This window comes from Capsicum annuum, unplaced genomic scaffold (assembly GCF_002878395.1).
Source record: "Capsicum annuum cultivar UCD-10X-F1 unplaced genomic scaffold, UCD10Xv1.1 ctg4767, whole genome shotgun sequence".
In the NCBI taxonomy this organism is placed as follows: domain Eukaryota; kingdom Viridiplantae; phylum Streptophyta; class Magnoliopsida; order Solanales; family Solanaceae; genus Capsicum; species Capsicum annuum.
In genome coordinates this window covers 163,556-181,965 of record NW_025855331.1, presented here as the reverse complement: position 1 = coordinate 181,965, position 18,410 = coordinate 163,556, and the positions used below count along the sequence as shown (strand labels likewise).

The following is an 18,410-nucleotide window of genomic DNA, read 5'->3' as shown; positions in this document are numbered from 1 at the left end:
AAAAACTGACTTATTCAGACTAGGAAGTGCGTCTCCTAGGGGTCAAATGAAATGACTCAACTTGAAAGTGCGTCTTCTACGAGTGATGGTTCAAGTTAGAAAATGTTTCACCTAACAAATGAAAATTGACTTATTCAGACTAGGAAGTGCGTCTCCTAGGGGTTGAATAAAATGACTCAACTAGAATGTGTATCTTATAGGAGTGATAGTTCAAGTTAGGAAGTGCATCACCTAACAAATGAATCTTGAATTATCCGAACTAGGAAGTGCGTCTCCTAGGGGTTAAAATGATGAGTTTTTACCATTATTGATTACCAAATCTGTGTAACAGTATTGCCTCTTGTATTTGCAGAAGTGAGAAATTGCAGCTTTTAATAGTTAAGCTTTGAAACCTTTGATATGAAGGTAACAAATGTTTTTGTTTCATATAAAGAAAAACTTTTTAATTTAATTTAAAAATACGGTGGTTGATTTGTGGCATTTGGTTATTGAGACGATCTCTTGCACTTGTCATGCCCCGGCTCCATTGCAAATCATTGATAGGTATTGTTGACTTGTTGTAGTATTGACCCCAAATTCGGACTACTAAAATATTTTGACTCAAATCATATTTCTCTTGCATGATGCCTCGAAATTCAGCTTCAAATACACCTTTTATACTTCTATGAGTCCAAAAACTGTCGGGTGACAATCATTCTTGAATATCTTACTTTATTTTGAAGCATATTAACTTGGTGCATCATCCCTTTTACATGCTTTGTGCAATTGAAGGAGTCGGCGACAAGTTTTGAAGTTCTTTCTCACTTGTTTTGACATAAATTTGACTCAAAAATACGTGAAAGATGATGATATTGATTTTTCATTCGACAACAAAGACACAAAATAAAAAACAAAAATAATAATAAAAAGAAAAGAAAAAGGACAATTGACATCTCTTTTCAAAAGCATCGAAAACGAAAACTTATCTGGGTATGGCAGGTGATTTCAGTGATTATGACATGCATTTTGAATTATACAACCAAATTTACCCGTACTAATAATTTTCAACTTCTACCCGCTTATTGACTTTAAAATGGAGTCATTCTGGAGCATGCTCCCTCCAGATCACAATCATCCTTCGGCTAGTGACACCTCTATGGATTTTTGCCAATGAGCCGATCTCATTTTCATTATTTTTTTTTGTTCACCGTCGCCTTATGGTGCCCAAACAGGTTTTCACCAATAAGACTCCCTCATTTTCATTTTTATTTTTGAAAATAATGTCTAGCATACGAAACATCATGCACCCTTAACATGTTTAGCCTTGACATTCTCAAAGATCGATTTGAAGGTCTTTCTTTGGTTGTAACTTGGTTTTTGGAAAAGGTTAGAAAGAAAGGGAGGCATGAGGCTCAAAATTTACACAACATTGGGTAAAATATTCAACTTTTGGAATCGATTCTTTTAAAAAAAATAAAATGTTGCCCCAGTTTTCTTTCATTCTGGGTAATTTAAATTTTCTTTTGGTTAGACCGAACCCCGGAGTAGGGCTGCCTACGTATCTTGTCGTAACAAGAATCAAGTCAAATGTAGTTCAGGCAAGTCATTCTTTTGCTTTTTGTTCTCTCTTTCTCTTTTTTTTTTAAATCGAACTTTGGCTCTCTTATTTTTCTTTTCTTTGATTCTTCTCTTTTTGGGACTTTTTCCAACTCCAATTTTTTTTTTGACATTTTCTTTTTGATATTTTTTTTTGACTTCATTTTCTTGACTTTTTTTTTTTCGACTTTTTCAAATTCTATTTTGATTCCAAAAGAGGGGTATGAAAGAAAATAACACTAAAACTCAAAAGTGGTAACAAAGGATGACACAACATTTGGGTAGCAGAATGAAATGTCTTCGTCATATCAATCCTTAAAAACACAAGCACATAACATGCAATCTGAGAGTAGAACATGAAGATCATACACATCTTTTCAACATTGATCATGACTAAGCTCATGCACGTGCGTCACTTCTTTTAAGTTTGTGAAATATACATGTCCACTTATATTGTACTTTTATCTCGATGGGTGACTCGTGCCCTTTTGGAGCTAACTTTCTTTTGCTTTTTCTGATAGTGGATACTATATATCCTCTGATCAACCCCATTCAAAATTCTCGAATTGAATCTTCTAATCGATGATCAAGTTATTTTTTGATTCACAAAGTGATTGCCTCAACACGTTCAAGTGAGGCTGTAACTATGTCCCCAAATACCTGAACACTTATTTTTTTATATGCTTTTTCCTTTCAACTCTTATCTTCTTGGTCAAATGTTTCAGAATTAAATTGGATTTAAAGATTAGTCTGTGAATTCAACATGTATATCACATCACTAGAATCACCATAGAAAGAGCTTTCAAAAGAAAAGAAAGATAACAAAATAATATATAATAAATAATAAAAAATAAAAGGACATACATTTGTTGACAGAAAGATAGAAGAATCTGAATGAAAATAATAATAAAACAAGACAAGATAGATTCCGAACTCCAACCCTAAAATAATTCGGGTAGTTGAAAGAAAAATAAAACAGATCACCAAAACTCCTTCCGCATGAGGGACGGAGTGACTTTCAAATTGCCGAACATAATATTTTAGTCACTGATTTGCACGTCGGCCTTAGTGGTGTCTCCACAATCATTGCTACATCATTTTTTTCCCAACCATTCTGAATTTATCACCATTAAACTCTCATCAACAGTTTCTTTTTCCCTCTACTCGATTACAATAATTTTTTAGATGAGCCAAAAGATCACCATGACCGACGTACATGTCCAACTTTGGTGTTTTGGACTCTAGAGGTAAGTGAACACTGTGAAACATGTACATATCCTTGTAAGAAACTCTCTTTTTCTCTCTCAGTATTTGCATGTTTCTTATATTTTGCTCCAAATTTCTCACTTTCCAAGCCATTTCTTCTTATTCCTCACTTTTAACAGTCTACACCAACTTATCTCAGGCCCTATATCATTTTTTGTGGGTCATTTTGCCTGTTCTTTGGACCTGGTCTTGTATGAATGAGATGCCAATTTAGCCACAAAACAACCAACTAATATTATTTTGATTTTGGAGAAAACTAATATGTCAAAGTTCAAAAATCTTTTTTTAAGACCACCGAATCCATGAAGGACTGCCTACGTATCTCATTAAGATGAGAATCAGGTGTGCGTAGTTCGTGAAATATATGCTGTAAAAAATTCAGCCTCAAAATCCCTAAAGGCTCAAGACTGTTAAGTTTTGTAAAAAATTAGCCTCATGATCCCTAAAGATCCAGGGCTATTAAGATATATAAAAATTGGACTTAAAATTAGAAAAATAATTATGAAAATAATCATATTTTCAAAATATTCTCCAATAGATCTATGAATAATTTTTCAAAAGATAGGGTCGTACCCTGAAAAGGGTTTCCTATGTATCTCACTAAAGAGTAATAATCAGACCCTCGTAGTTCATGAAGATTGAAAAACTAGGTTATTAATATTTTCTTTTCTTTAAAAAAAAAATAAAACTTTTTCTTTGAAAAATGATTCACTAAATGTGAGGATAATTTAATCTCTCACTTTTAAAGTTGCCTAAAGCCGATCAACAATCAGATAACCTTCCAAACAAATGTCAAAGAGCATGTAGGATGCACATGTTGGTCTTTATAAAATAGGTCACCTGTTCTCCCGACCCCTGTGCCGAGTCCTGCTAAGTCAAATGCATATGATGCAGATAAAGCGGCACCTAATAGGGATATACAAATTCTGAGTTTTCAGTTCTTCTAAGTTTAAGCCTAATAGGGATAGATATCTAGACTAGCTTACCTAGGCGGACACTCGAGCCGGGGAGGGACAACTTGATCGGTAGCAGGGCAACACCGCCTTCGTTGTCAATCCGAACCCCGCCAAACATGTGTGACTATAATCCTTCACCAGGTGCCTTGACACTCGGCTATCTCAAAAGAAAGTTAGGATGCATACGCTGCATTTCTTCTATCCTATTTTAGAGACTCAGAAGGGGAGCGCAAGAGAAGACAGTTTATAAATACAGTTCAACAATATCAAAGTAGTAAATGAGCAACAAGTAGCACATAAGGCCAACAAACACAATAGCAACAATAATTAAAGCAAGTATAAGTCAATATAAAAAGCTCAAATTCTTATTACTCCCCAGCAAAGTCGCCAAAGATGTCACACCCCTTTTTCGCTCGGAGGGGATCGAGTCGAAGAGTTTTTTCAATTAAAGTGATGATATTGAAGAGGGATTAGTTTATTAACAGAGTCGCCACTTGGAATTGAGTTATGGTGTTCCAAGTCACCTTATTGAATCCCTAATCAAAAGGAAATGACTTTTTGTTGGTCTGCAAAAATAGAAGACCGAGTAAGGAACTTTGTTGTTCGAGGGAAAGGTGTGAGGCACCCCTCGAGTCCCGTGGTTCCAGCACGGTCGCTTTTATTGACTTATCTTGACTTAAATTATTTTTAATAAATTATGTTAAGGCCTGGGTTCGATCATTTTTCAATGTCTAATAACCGTCTATAACTCGTGTATTAAATTGGTGAAAATTAAAAAAAAAAAAAAATATTTGTCAAGGTGCATTATTGCATCCTTTAAATTTGAAAATGTCTCAGAAAGATGCGTACACTGCATTCTTATTTGAGATGGATATATTAAACTTACCTAAAATTTATCTAATGTTAAAAATGTAGTTTGCCGCTTAAAAAATCATAACAATTTATTTTTTTTTTTAAAAAACGTTATTTGTTCTTAACGGTAGACTAAAGCAATTAAATAATTACTAAATTTTATTAATAATAATGAATAAAATAATAGAATAATGAATAAACGAATTTACCCATATCATGCTAAACTTAATATTATCTCTAAAATTTATTATATTCTTCATTTTAATACAAAATTAAATCATAGTTATGAGATAATTTAAATACGAACTCATATTCAGTAATTTACTCAAACATATTCATCAATTCTTTGCAAAATGAGTCCAATTGTCACTAAAATTATTAATTAAAAAGTAAGTATTAAGGAAAACATTTAAAAGAAGATAAAAAAAAACTACAATCTAAAAAAAAATCAATGCTAGTTAATGATACAAAATGGAGGTCCACGGAAAAGTTGTACAGGTTACTATTTGGCCCAATTTTAAAAAATGGATTATTATATATCCAAAAGATTTGTTAATATTAGAGAACCTCTTTATATTATCTTTAAAAGAATTATCTTTTAGTACAGTAATTACCCACTGTTGCTTTGCCAGAGACGGTGGAGGACTGTTTGATCGCCGAATTCAGAGTTTCGACAATTTCTGGCAATAAACATAATATATCCGATGATAAAAAAACATGAATTAATTTTTTTTTTATTATCTCGTTATCTTTTTCTCTTCAAACTCTTTCTGTGATTTTTAATTTCATGGATTTTGAAATCAATAATTCTGCGTGAATGAATAACCACTGCGTGTGACGTACTGTGTAGTGTAAAAATAAAATGCTCAATCAAAAATTTAATTACGTAGTATTCATATATTGATATTCAATAATCCAAATATATAACACATTCTAACAAACAAATTCATATAATAAATATAGATAGTGCACACCAAATAACACATGAAATTATTTAAATAATTTTATTCATGTTTTGATTTCTAATAAAATTTATACAACAAATAACATAGGATCAAAATGAAAACTGTGTTAAGTTGAACAGAAACATGAAATTGTTATCTGAATCTTCAAGCGAAATTCTGATTTTAGATCTTTTTTTTCTCTCTTTTGTTTTGATTTTTTTTTATTCTGATTTTTTTTTCTTTTTGTATCTTTCTTTTTGCAGTGTCTGATGTTTTTTGATGTAGAATATGTAGGGAGATAAAAAATGTACGTAGTTTTCTGTCTGTTGTCTGGAGTAATATTTTTTTTTAATGTAGAATCTGTAGGGAGATAAAAAATGTTCGTAATTTTCTGTCTGTTGTCTGGAGTAATAAGACTCCTTAAATAGGAGAAGTTTGGTGGAAATGGTTATCAGATAGGATAAGATAGGATGGTTTTCAAATTTGAATCTTTATCTTTTTTTTTTTAGATGATAATAATAATAACAAAATAAAAATACATAAATGAATAAAATAATAATAAGAATATAATAATAATTAATTAATTTTTATATCTAAGAAAATATAATAAAAGTTTATGAATAACCAAAAATAAATATAATAAAATAGTATTAGTCGCAACGTCCTAAACTAGTTTGAGGCCATTTTTTTAAAAATCCCGCGCCCATTACGAGCTGTCTTTTAATAACAACGGAATAAGTCGTTACAGAAAATGAAAAAGATAATTGTTTCTGTTTTACACATGAAAAAATATAGATACGAAAGGGAATAGAAAACTAGTAAAGAAGGTATCCACGAATAAAAAAAGAACTAGTAAATATACATTCACACGAAGATATGAATTTACACCAAGGAAAAATATTAAGGAGAAAGATTTGCTGAATAGGTATAAGTAATATTACTAATAGGGGGTTCGGAGGGTAGTGGGTGGGGCACATTGATTTCTGGGAATGATTAAAGGGAAGAAGAAGAAGTGCATGATGGGGTTGAATTTTTTTTCATTGTTATCTATTTTCTTCTAATTTTAATATTTTTAAATTAAAATTCGGAAAAATGACTCTATGTACCTTTATATTATGTTCGTTTTATAATGCGAATACTCCTACTTATATGTTTGTCATTTGTATCCTTGAACCCATTAAAAAATAAAATTTTATTTTTTTTCCCGTTGATCAGACTTATATGACATTAAAATGGCTGAATAGGACGAAACGCGTGTAGGCATGTGTCTGAGGTGTGAGTGAGGGTCATTTTTTGATTAATTTTATATTAAAAAATTAAAAATATTTTTTTTAAAAAAATAATATTAAAATTTTTTTTTAAAAAAAGGGCAGTCAACTTTTTCCCCTACAAATACCCCCGCCCTCTTCCACACATGGTTTCTCCCTCCTTCCCCCACCGTCCCCGTCCACCACCGTCCCGTCCACCATTTTACACAACAGACTAAAAAATTCAAAAGCAACAACAATGTCAAAAGAAGCTTCAGATGAAGAAATAAACCAACAAAACAAGAAAGCATAAGAATGCAAATTACTCAATTGATTTAAAGAACATAGATTTGTTGGCCACCAAAGCCTGCAGTTTCTATTGGTTCTTCTCATTTTTTTTTTCTCATCCAACTTATCTATTCATTTTCTATACTTCTTGATTGAAAAAAATGGCTAAAAGGATGTCAAAATCTTCCATTTTCTTGGCTTTTGATTGAACAAATTGATCAAAAGGGTATCTAAATCTTTACAATTCTGTTTACATCTGTTTCGGAGGATCACCATGATGGTAATGTTATGTGTGAGGGATGGTGGATTTCTTCGGTTTTTGTCGGTTTGTACTTTGTTTTGTATTGTGTTTTGGTGTTGGTGAAACTTTATAGGTTTTGGAAGGTTTCGAGGCAAGGGCGACGGTGGAGATGGAGAAGAAAGCCCCAATCCCTCATCATTTTTTTATTTTTTTTTTAATTCTCAATTTAGTTTTTTTATTTTTTAAATATTTAATTTCTTATGTGGCATTTAATGTAATATTTAAAATGATTTGTAATTTAATATAATATTTTAAAATGACATGACAGCTGACGTGGAGGCTGAAATAGGGTTTAAAATGCTGTTTTTTAATGGGTTTAAGGATTCAGATGACAAACATGTAAGTAGGAATATCACATTACTAAACGGACATAGTACAAGAGTCCACCTAACCATTTTGCCTTAAAATTGTTATTCACTCTCACATATTTTGTCTTACTCAGCAAAATAAATGTCACATAATCTTAATCAAAGATATTTAAAATATCAATTTTGAATAAATTCAGTCGTTTAGATAAAAACTAGTAAAATATAAGGATCAATATGACAAAATTAAATAAATATAAGGATCACCTAAACTATTCAATCTTATTTATAAGCCACCGAAAATCTTTAATTAGGCTAAATATCATATGCTGCAAAAGTAGCATTCCTGGTTGTTTCTTCTATTGCGATTTTCATACATATGTAATGATATAAAAACCCAATAAAGGCTCCTCTCTTTTACACTTCTCAACAAAAGGTCTCTAAAAAAAAATACTTTTGATGGAGACATTCAAGTGCACAATTTCTCTCTCTTTTTTTTTTTTTTCTTTCAACCATGTTGTCTCATATCAATGGAGGAGACATCAGGACACAAAGTGAAGTCCTTGGGCAATTTTATAAGGCTAAGTGGTTTCAAAATTCCAACATTGACAAAAGCCATTTTAATGCATCACATCTTGATATTGCATCTAACAAAAAAATTGTGATTTATGATCAAGAGGGTTTGAAAGAGAAGGACAAAATTCATAAACTTCCTGGCCAACCTCCAGTAAGATTTGAGCAGTATGGTGGATACGTTACGGTTGATGAATCTGCTGGAAGAGCTTTCTATTATTATTTTGTTGAAGCTCAACGTTCTAAGGAGTCTTTGCCTCTTCTTCTTTGGCTTAATGGAGGTAATTTGTCTGAACAATTTAGTCATATATCATAATATATACGAGTGAATTACTTAAATGGTCATTCTATTGTACAAAATTCCTTATTAAAGTCACTTATATGGTCTATCTACAAAGACATTACAACCAAAAGCAAAAGGAATAATTACATAAACCCCTCAAGTTTGATTTCATTTAACTTGCGCACCTCTTTTATGGTTATGCTTAGCTCGTTTGTTTTGATTTTTTTTTTAATACTAATCTTTTAACCTAATGATTAGTAGTATAAGAAAACATGATTCAACTAATTTATCCTTTATAGTTGATTCTTTTATTTGATTAATATTCTAAACATCGGTTTTTTTCAAGACAAAATATTTTCATCTCCATTATTATTCATATGACATATATATATCTAGATTCTTTTTACTTCTTAATATATCTAGATTAGGAAAATTATTTAAGAATGTGATTTTATTTTTGAATTTGAAACTTTGCGATCTCATTTAGATTATTTGTTTCAATTGATAGTTGACTGAATGCTGATGGTCCTTGTATGGTAAGCCCTATTTTCTTGTGGTGTACTTCCTCAATTACTTTTTATATGTTTTCTTCATTTTTCATGAGTCAGTTTGATCAAATTTTAAAGTTAAATTATATTAAATTATTTAAATTTTATAAAATTAAAATTTAAATATTTAAAAACTATATTAAAAGTATTATAAATTGTAATTTTACTTTTTTCAATTTGATTAAAACATACATCTTAAAATGTTGGTTAAAATTTGTATCATTTAACAAGAATGGAGGGAGTACCAAATAGTGAGAACCATATTTTATATCAGTGGTCGAGAAAACAATTTCATCTTTCACTTACATTAGATTATATCAACCCTCAACTAAATTTTATGACCAAATTATTTCGAATAATGTGTTTTCTTATTTGGTTAATCATATAGGTTTTTTGTTTCTTTTTTTGGGACAGGTCCAGGATGTTCTTCTCTTGGATATGGAGCCTTTCAAGAACTTGGACCATTTAGAGTAAACAGTGATGGAAAAACACTTCACAAAAATAATTACGCATGGAATCATGGTAAATTTCAATTTTCACCAAACTAGATAATTAATTGCTTTTTCAATTGACTAAATAATTAATTACTAATATTACCTCTCTAACTAGTACTGGTTTTTTTTTCTTTTGATCAAATATTATTAGCAGCTGCAAATGTGTTGTTCATGGAGTCTCCAGCTGGAGTAGGATTTTCCTACTCTAACACATCTACTGATGTTAAGATTGGTGGAGATAGAAAAACAGCTAATGATAATTATCAATTCTTAATAAATTGGCTCGAAAGATTCCAGAATACAAAGATAGAGATTTTTACATATCTGGAGAGAGTTATGCTGGGCATTATGTACCTCAATTGGCACATACAATTCTATATCACAACAAAAATATCATCAATCTTAAAGGAATCTTGGTACGTCTTTTTCTTTTCGATCAAATTCCCATATTATTAACTTTTGTAAAGGTCAGTTTACTACGTTTCTAAGTGTAGAAAACGCCTCTCTAAGAAAAAAACTTTTTATTCAATATAGCAATGTTGTTTTCTGTATATTTTTTATTTCCTTTAGTGTTGAATCGATGTTGGAGACTTACAACAAGACCGGTTTGATTGCAGATTGGTAATGCTGTGATTAATCATGAGACTGATGCAAGAGGAATATTCGAGTATTTTGCAAGTCATACCCTAATGTCTGATGAAGATGAAGCTGAACTCCAGAAGAAATGCAAGTTCACAGGAAGTAAAGAATCAGCCAAGTGCCAGGCAGCAATAGATAAAGCATATGATAGTTTAAAGCTTAATATTTTCGCCATTTGTGCTCCCATCTGCCTCAATACCAACCTCACTGCCAAGCCCAACAAGCCTTCTGTAAGTCATAATTTTTCAGCCAGACAAACTTACATTAGTTCACTTGCGGTGTAAAAATTTTCTACTCTACCGATGCATGTAACTTGAACTCTTATATAATATTTTGTACACAATACAGGCAATGATCGATCCAATGTAATGACTATTACACAGTTATCTATATGAATAGGCCTGATGTTCAGAAGGCTCTCCATGCCAATGTTACCAACATTCAATATACAGCTAACTGGCAGCCATGCAGGTATATTTCAAATTTTTTTTGCTATTATTATACTTTTATTTATGCTCCTTTTATATGCTAGAAAATAGTAATATTTAAGGGTTTCCATTGATTATTTTTAAACCTTTTTTAGGGATTTCTTAAATTAAAAATTATTTTAAAATAAAAATTGCAGTGATACCGTAAAGAATTGGACAGACAGCCCATTAACCATTATTCCTCTTCTCAAAGAGATTATGGCAAATGATATTGAGTGTGGATATTCAGGTGATCACTTATCCTCCACTCATCATTTTCTTTTATTTGGCTTTATTATTATTATTATTATTTTTTTTTTTTTTTCACGTTATACTGAAAAAATTATGATAAAAAAGTGTATTATTTTTTTTTTCAAATGATAACAACGAAAAAAAGGAAGGTGTTTGCAATTTCTTGCTATTATGATATTATTTTAATAACATATTTGGTCTCTCCGTGACGATGAATCCCCATTTTGATTCATTTGATATATAATTCAATACATTTAACCTTCAATTAATTACAGTTTTTGATTTTTTTATTTTTTTTACATAGAAAATATGTTACATTTGGATTATTCTTAAAACTATATCATCATCAAATATGGAGCAATATTACATAGTAATTAAGTCATGAAATAGTTATATATATTCACAAACAAAGGAATCAAAACAGCATATTTCAATTGATCGAAGGTCAACCGTGCTCAGTCGGATAGTGGTATTTTAGATGGTTGTTGTAACCTGGTTTTAAAAGATAGGGAAATTTTATACCAATTTTCTTGAATAAAAGCTTCTTCTTTTTTGTTTTGTTGCAAAAGAAGAGCTTATTAATTGAAAGTAAGCTTTTTGAACTTTGTTATTTATTTGAAAATGCAGCGGTGACACTGATGCAAGGCTGCCTGTTACCTCAACAAAGAAATCTATTAAGACAATGAATCTTCCCATCAAAACTCCATGGCATCCCTGGTTACTCAATGGAGAGGTAATCATATTATTAGCCTCTTAAATAATTTCCATTTTATTTTATGCATAGTAGCCCAAAAAAATATTAAGATTTCTGTAGGCATAATACATAAATAAACATTCAAATTTGGTTTCAATTGACAAATAGATACTCCAATTTTGAGTATACACATCTCGGCACCTCAGCTTACAACTGTGTCAGTTGAACACTTCAACTTTACAAAATGATTATCTAGACACCTCCATAATTTATGTGTCACATCAACGCGTTGGGTGTCCACGACACATTGGGAATGAGTTGGAGCGTATAGTTGTCAGTTGAGATATTTAGATGTGCACTCTCCAAGTTGAAGTGCTTGCTTGTCGGTTGAGGCTAAGTTTGATGTCTATTTATATGTTATGCCTTTCTATTACTTAGTAGAAAAATATTTCAAGCTTTGTATTTGTTTTGTTTGGTTGTTTTTAAATTTATAGGTTGGTGGATATACACAAGAATACAAAGGAGATATGACATTTGCAACAGTGAGAGGGGCAGGACATCAAGTACCAAGCTATGAGGCAGCTAGAGCCCTTTCACTTGTCATGCATTTTCTTGATGGAACTGTCGGCCTCCCTGATTCTTAAAGGCACAATTATTAATAGGACATTAGGACTACCTAGTTGTCTAGTTTGAAGATCCTTTATTCATTTCATGCAGTTGCTTGTGGTATTAATACGGTAATACCTTTTTGTTTTCTTCTTTATAATAGGTCACTAACATCTTAATTTGCTCTTCCTCATAAATGTGTTGTAATATAATATACCCATAATTTATGGAGAGAGCTTTCAGATTTTTATGAGACATTAAAAAAAGGAGTTTCGAGAAATAGTGATTATTTTTTTGGTTTTCCATCTAATGTTCAATAGTTGTATTGGGACTCAACTAAATTTGGATTCACGTAGGGGAATTTAATATCAGGGGTAAACCGTCACTTGCTAAAATGGTGACTCCATACCAACAGAGCTCAAATTTGAAACCTTTGTTTAAGAATGAAAGAATACTTAACACTCCATGGCAACCTCTTGCTGGTAAAATAATACTTACATGATCTTCTTTTATCATTTTATGGCTTTGTCTAAAAGAATCCCACTTAAAAGCCTTGTTACACTAAGAAGGAAAGAGGATTTAGACGCGAAAGTTTAAACTCAAGATACGATATCGACAACTTATTACATTTGACGGAATACAAGCCCCAAATATAAAATGCAAATTAAAATCCGGGATATGTATACGTATCGCGGAGGCAAATACTATGCAGCTAATGTAGCACTTTTCTTCTTCTTTTTTTTTTTTTTTCTACATAAGAGCTGGCCTAAAACATCCGGTTATTATCTATATTGTATATATAGAACATAACCGTGTATATATGATGTATTACTGTGTATAAGAGATGCATATACATTGTTATATGATGTATATGTAATTTATCCTTATTGTATAAGTAGTGTATATATGTTGTATCCACACTATTACACGCAAAATCAAATGAAGAAGGAGAATAATGGCTATTGTCTATTGATTCTAATATTAATTTAATGTAACAAATTTACCGAAATAAATATAAAATTTTTCAAATTTTAAGAGTGAGAAAGAGAAAAATAAAAGTGGAGATCCAAGTTTTTGTTAATTCAAATTAGTTAAATGACCGAATGGCCAATATTCTACTGTGCAATATAGTTTATGGAGAGAGCTCATTTCAGATTTTTATGAGAAAAAAAGAAAGGAATTTCGAGAAATAGTGATTAATTTTTTTTTGGTTTTTGTGTGATGTTCGATAGTTATATTCCGAACTAAATTCGAATTCACTTAAAAGGGTGTTTGGATAAGATTAAAATCTGATCAAACTAGATTTTAATCACTTTTTTAGCTTTTTTTAGGTGTTTGGTAAAATTAAAAAAAACTTAAAAAAAGGTAAAAGTGGATTTAAAAAAGCAAAAATTGAGAAGCTGGATATTCCCAGCTTTTTACTTTTTAGATTAAAATTTTTTTAGGTTTAACCAAAACATTTACTTTTTTATCTCTTATATTTTCTTCTAATTCCAACAACAGCCTAAACTTTGTAGCTCTTATTGATTTTTCTTTCTTTTTCTTTTTGCCGCTTTTTTTTTTTTCATCTTTTCCGTCCAGTTTTCTCTTCATCCTTCTCCTTTATTTTCAGAGAATCCATCATTACATAAGAAAACACCCAAAAAATTTATCTTCAAATCGAGCTTGTGGTAAGTTCTTCTCTATCCGTTCATATAGAATCTCTGCATATTATTTAAATTTTAAAAATTAATTCTTTTTAATGGTTTGTTTCATTCCTAAATTTTTTTTGTTGTTTACAAGCTTGCAACATTACAATATAATACTATATTTATTTAAAAAATATCTTAAAATTTTTATTTTTTAATATTTAAAAATAAAAAAAAGTAACTTATATTTATAAATTGACCTAGCATAATCAATTTACGTTGAAAGTGTATTTAAATAGAAATTATTTTTGAAGTATTAGAATTAAAAATTATAAATAATTCACGTTATTATGTGTTAACAGCTTTAAGGATATTTAAGTCATTTTGACAACAAAAAAATGATTGATAACACTTGTTTACCAAACACATCAACAGATTTTTTTCAGTTTCAGTACTTCTATCCAAACACTTATCTACTTAATTTAAAATAACTTATTTTAAACTTTTAATCACTTAAGCTAAAAAATAATTTTTTTAATCCTATCCAAACAGGCTCTTAAAAAAGTTTGAGATTATGGTAGGTTGAACTTAGACCACTTAAACCATGTGCTTACGTCTGGTAGGTCAAATACAAAGTCCCAGAAACCTTTTATAGAAAATTCATAATAAACATGGAAATCAATCACAACATAATTGGGAGCTTATCCCATTAAAATTATACTTGTAGTGTAATTAAATATTGGATAGCAGATCTTCCTTGATTGAACGTATATATCGTATACAATATATACAATTCGTAATCTTTCTTTTCAAGTAATTAATTAAATCTCATATCTCAGCCAAATCCACTCTGAAATGAATTAGTTTTCAATTACCAAATGGTATTACATATAATCATCAATTCATTCTATTTTGGATTCATTCCAAAATTCAAAAGAAATGGAAAAAATAATTTTCTTCCATCTTTTAATCCTCCTCCTTTCACAAATTATGGCTTCGAATTTTCAAAGGAGACATAGTCATGGTGTTGGCAAACTTTACTTAACAAAGTTATTCAAAAGAGATTCAACCATAGATAATAACAGCCATTTTAGTTCAACCATTGATTTTTTACAATTGGATAAATTTGTTCTTTCTCAAAAGTGGTTGAAACATAAAGATCAAATCAAGAGATTGCCAGGTCAACCACAAGTCAAATTCAAACAATATGGTGGATATGTCACAGTCAACGAATCTGCTGGTCGTGCCTTGTATTATTATTTTGTTGAAGCGGATCAGAATTCCAAGTCATTGCCCCTTCTCTTATGGCTTAATGGAGGTACAAAAATTTAGTTTAATTTGTTGATGATAGGTACTATTGAACTACACATTAGGACGGATTTAGGACAGGTTCTATGAGTTCAACTGAACTCTTTGTATATATGGCTCCAACTATGTATATATGAAGCATTTAAAATGTGTACACAAATAATTTTGTCAACTCTGAATTTTAAATTCGTCTCTAGCGGTAGATTTGTGTGTTTTTTTTTCCCATTGCTAATATATTACAAACGGAGTTTACTGATGTATATATATACAATATTTCTCTACATTCTGAATTTAGATGACTTGAATAATTTTTGGTAGGTCCTGGTTGTTCTTCACTTGCCTATGGAGCCATGGAGGAAATTGGACCATTTAGAGTCCATAAAGATGGAAAGACATTGTATAGGAATCACCACTCATGGAATCATGGTAATTATTTCTTTTTGTTTGTTTGTTTGGAATGATTTTTATAAGTGATCCTTGTTGGAATTGCTAAAATGGACCTCAACTTAATTTGAATATTTATTCACTATTCATAGCGGCAAATATATTATTCATGGAGTCCCCTGCTGGCGTTGGATTTTCATATTCAAATACAAGTTCTGACGTCAAATCAAATGGAGATAGAACTACATCCATTGACAATTTAATATTCTTATTGAATTGGATCCGAAGGTTTCCTGAGTACAAGAACAGAGATTTTTACATTGCTGGTGAGAGCTATGCTGGACATTTTGTACCTCAATTGGCAGAAATGATTCTCCACCATAACCAGCTTGCCAAGAAGACTCTTATCAACTTAAAGGGGATAATGGTAAAGTTATATAAGCACTTAATTTTCTAACCCTTCCCCATTTTATAATTGGATTTTTGTGCTATTTCCTTTATAACGGTGGTGTCGGTGTTAGCTTGCAGCACATCCACTATTTCAGTAACTCTGGCTATTAAAATTTACCATAATTTTCATCCACTTTTTGGTGGAGGATTTGTATTTTCATGATTCTCACCAATTTCATTGACCGGCAACCGCACCCATAGTGGTTTTAAGTTGTGCTATATGTGGTGTGGATTGATATTATTACAAATTAAAGTTTTACTGCCCCTCACAGTCACAGCTCAACTGAAAATGTTCAATAATAGTACTTGGTAGTTATTGTTCTATGTTTTTTTCTTTTTTTTTTGCAGATTGGCAATTCAGTGATAAATTATGAGACAGATAAAATAGGGATGTTTGAGTACCATGCAAGTCATGGCTTGATACCAGATGAGATTTTAGAACAAATTGAGAGATATTGTAACTTCACAGACAAGGCTCTTCCTCAACCACATGAGTGCGATAACGCCATTGATATAGCTATTTCTGATACTGACCCCATTGATCTTTACAACATATATGCCCCTCTATGCCCTAATGACGAAGACGACCTCAGTACTGCTTATTATACGCACAACAAAAATTCAGTAAGTGCTTAATTAATTAATTAGCTTGAATTTGACCTAATAATAATAGTCATTTCAATATGACTTGTAAAAATGTAGAGAATTAATTATGGAATGCATCAAGTGTTCGATCCATGCAGTGATGACTATGTAATTGCCTACATGAATCGTCGTGATGTTCAAAAGGCTCTCCATGCCAATGTCACCAAAATTAAGTATAATTGGCAGCCATGCAGGTATTTTCATAATCGTAATCTTTACTTTTGAAAAAATTTAGTCAGTATATGGTGTATAATCAATATAAATCATTGCATAATCTGTGTAAAACGAAGGTCACTAATTATATGCTCAGTATACATTTGTTACATACTGATTATACACCAGTAACAACTAAAAATTTATTATGTTCTCTAAACAAATTTAAAACAAAATTAAATTGCAGTGAAGTCATAGAAAGTTGGACGGATAGCCCATTAACAATAATTCCTGTTCTCAAAAAAGTTATGGCAAATGGAATACGAGTATGGATATTCAGGTTCACTTAAATTAACTCCTCAACCCACCATTTTCTTGTGTTTTTCTTTTGTACTATGATATTATTTTAAATTTCTTAATGGTTTTAATTTATTTTTGGATTTGAATAAATGCAGCGGGGACACTGATGGAATAATACCAATAACTTCGACTGAAAAATCTATTAAAAAGATGAAGCTTCATGTTGAAACACCTTGGTATCCCTGGTTCCACAATGATTATGAGGTGCGTGCACTACATTTGAACTTTTAATACTATGAGGTATTTCTTCTTGAAATATTGAATTTGTAATATTAAATATTAGACTAGAGAAAAAACGCGACACAACAAACATATATAGCCCCTATATTTATTTGAGATAGCAACATTTTGTAAAAATTACGTACATAGTGAGACTTGAAGTTTAGTTGTAAATACTCTCATTATGCATGTCTCCTTATTTCAAACCTGAAATATAACTGCATCTAATAAATATAGTTACATACAAGTGATTTTTGGTGAGAATGGGATAATTTCATATAAGGATATACGTGTATTTCATAAAATACAAAATTCATACAATGAAAATACATAATGACATGAGTACAATGTATTTCGCTTGTATTTGACAAAAATATTTAATTTCTTTCAACAAATAAAATGTCCACAGAGCCAACAAGCACTTCAAAATATGCATTGAGAAAATCATCAAGAATGCTGTACATATATATAACTAACATGAATATATTGCTTAGCTACTCCCTGAGATATATAAATTCATAATACTAATACATTTTTTACTTTGATTTAATTTAGGTTGGTGGATATACACAAATATATAGAAATAATTTGACATTTGCAACAGTGAGAGGAGCAGGACATCAAGTGCCAAGTTTTCAGCCTGCTAGAGCCCTTTCATTAGCTAAGCACTTCCTTGAAGGAACACAACTCTCCAATTCTACAACACATAAAATAATAGCCTAGTTAATTTTTATTTTTTCAGTTAGTATATATCAATTTCTCTTTTAGTAATGTAAGCATTTACTTTTGTCAAAATATCACAATATATGAATGACTTGTTTTCTTATCGATATAATATTAACAGAATATTGGTTTTGCCTATAAGTTAAGTTCATAATAACAAATCAACTATGTGCTTTGTACGTGAATTAATATAAAACAATTGCAATTCGGATAAATCTAAAATCTTCTTATTTCCAAGAATGATATGTCC

The 18,410-nt window shown here is 30.7% G+C and overlaps 1 protein-coding gene and 1 pseudogene across 1 annotated transcript; both read left to right on the top strand.

The window, feature by feature from the left end:
* The first annotated feature begins 6,972 nt into the window (after positions 1 to 6,972).
* Positions 6,973 to 12,443, top strand: LOC107858735 (annotated as a pseudogene).
* Positions 12,444 to 14,859: 2,416 nt separating this feature from the next.
* Positions 14,860 to 18,209, top strand: LOC107858728 (serine carboxypeptidase-like 40). Its single transcript, XM_047403764.1, has 8 exons — positions 14,860 to 15,236; positions 15,545 to 15,652; positions 15,763 to 16,037; positions 16,409 to 16,688; positions 16,788 to 16,899; positions 17,106 to 17,198; positions 17,314 to 17,422; positions 17,993 to 18,209. The coding sequence occupies exons 1-8, from the start codon at positions 14,909 to 14,911 to the stop codon at positions 18,158 to 18,160; spliced, it is 1,473 nt and encodes a 490-aa protein (XP_047259720.1). The 5' UTR covers positions 14,860 to 14,908; the 3' UTR covers positions 18,161 to 18,209.
* Positions 18,210 to 18,410: the final 201 nt, after the last annotated feature.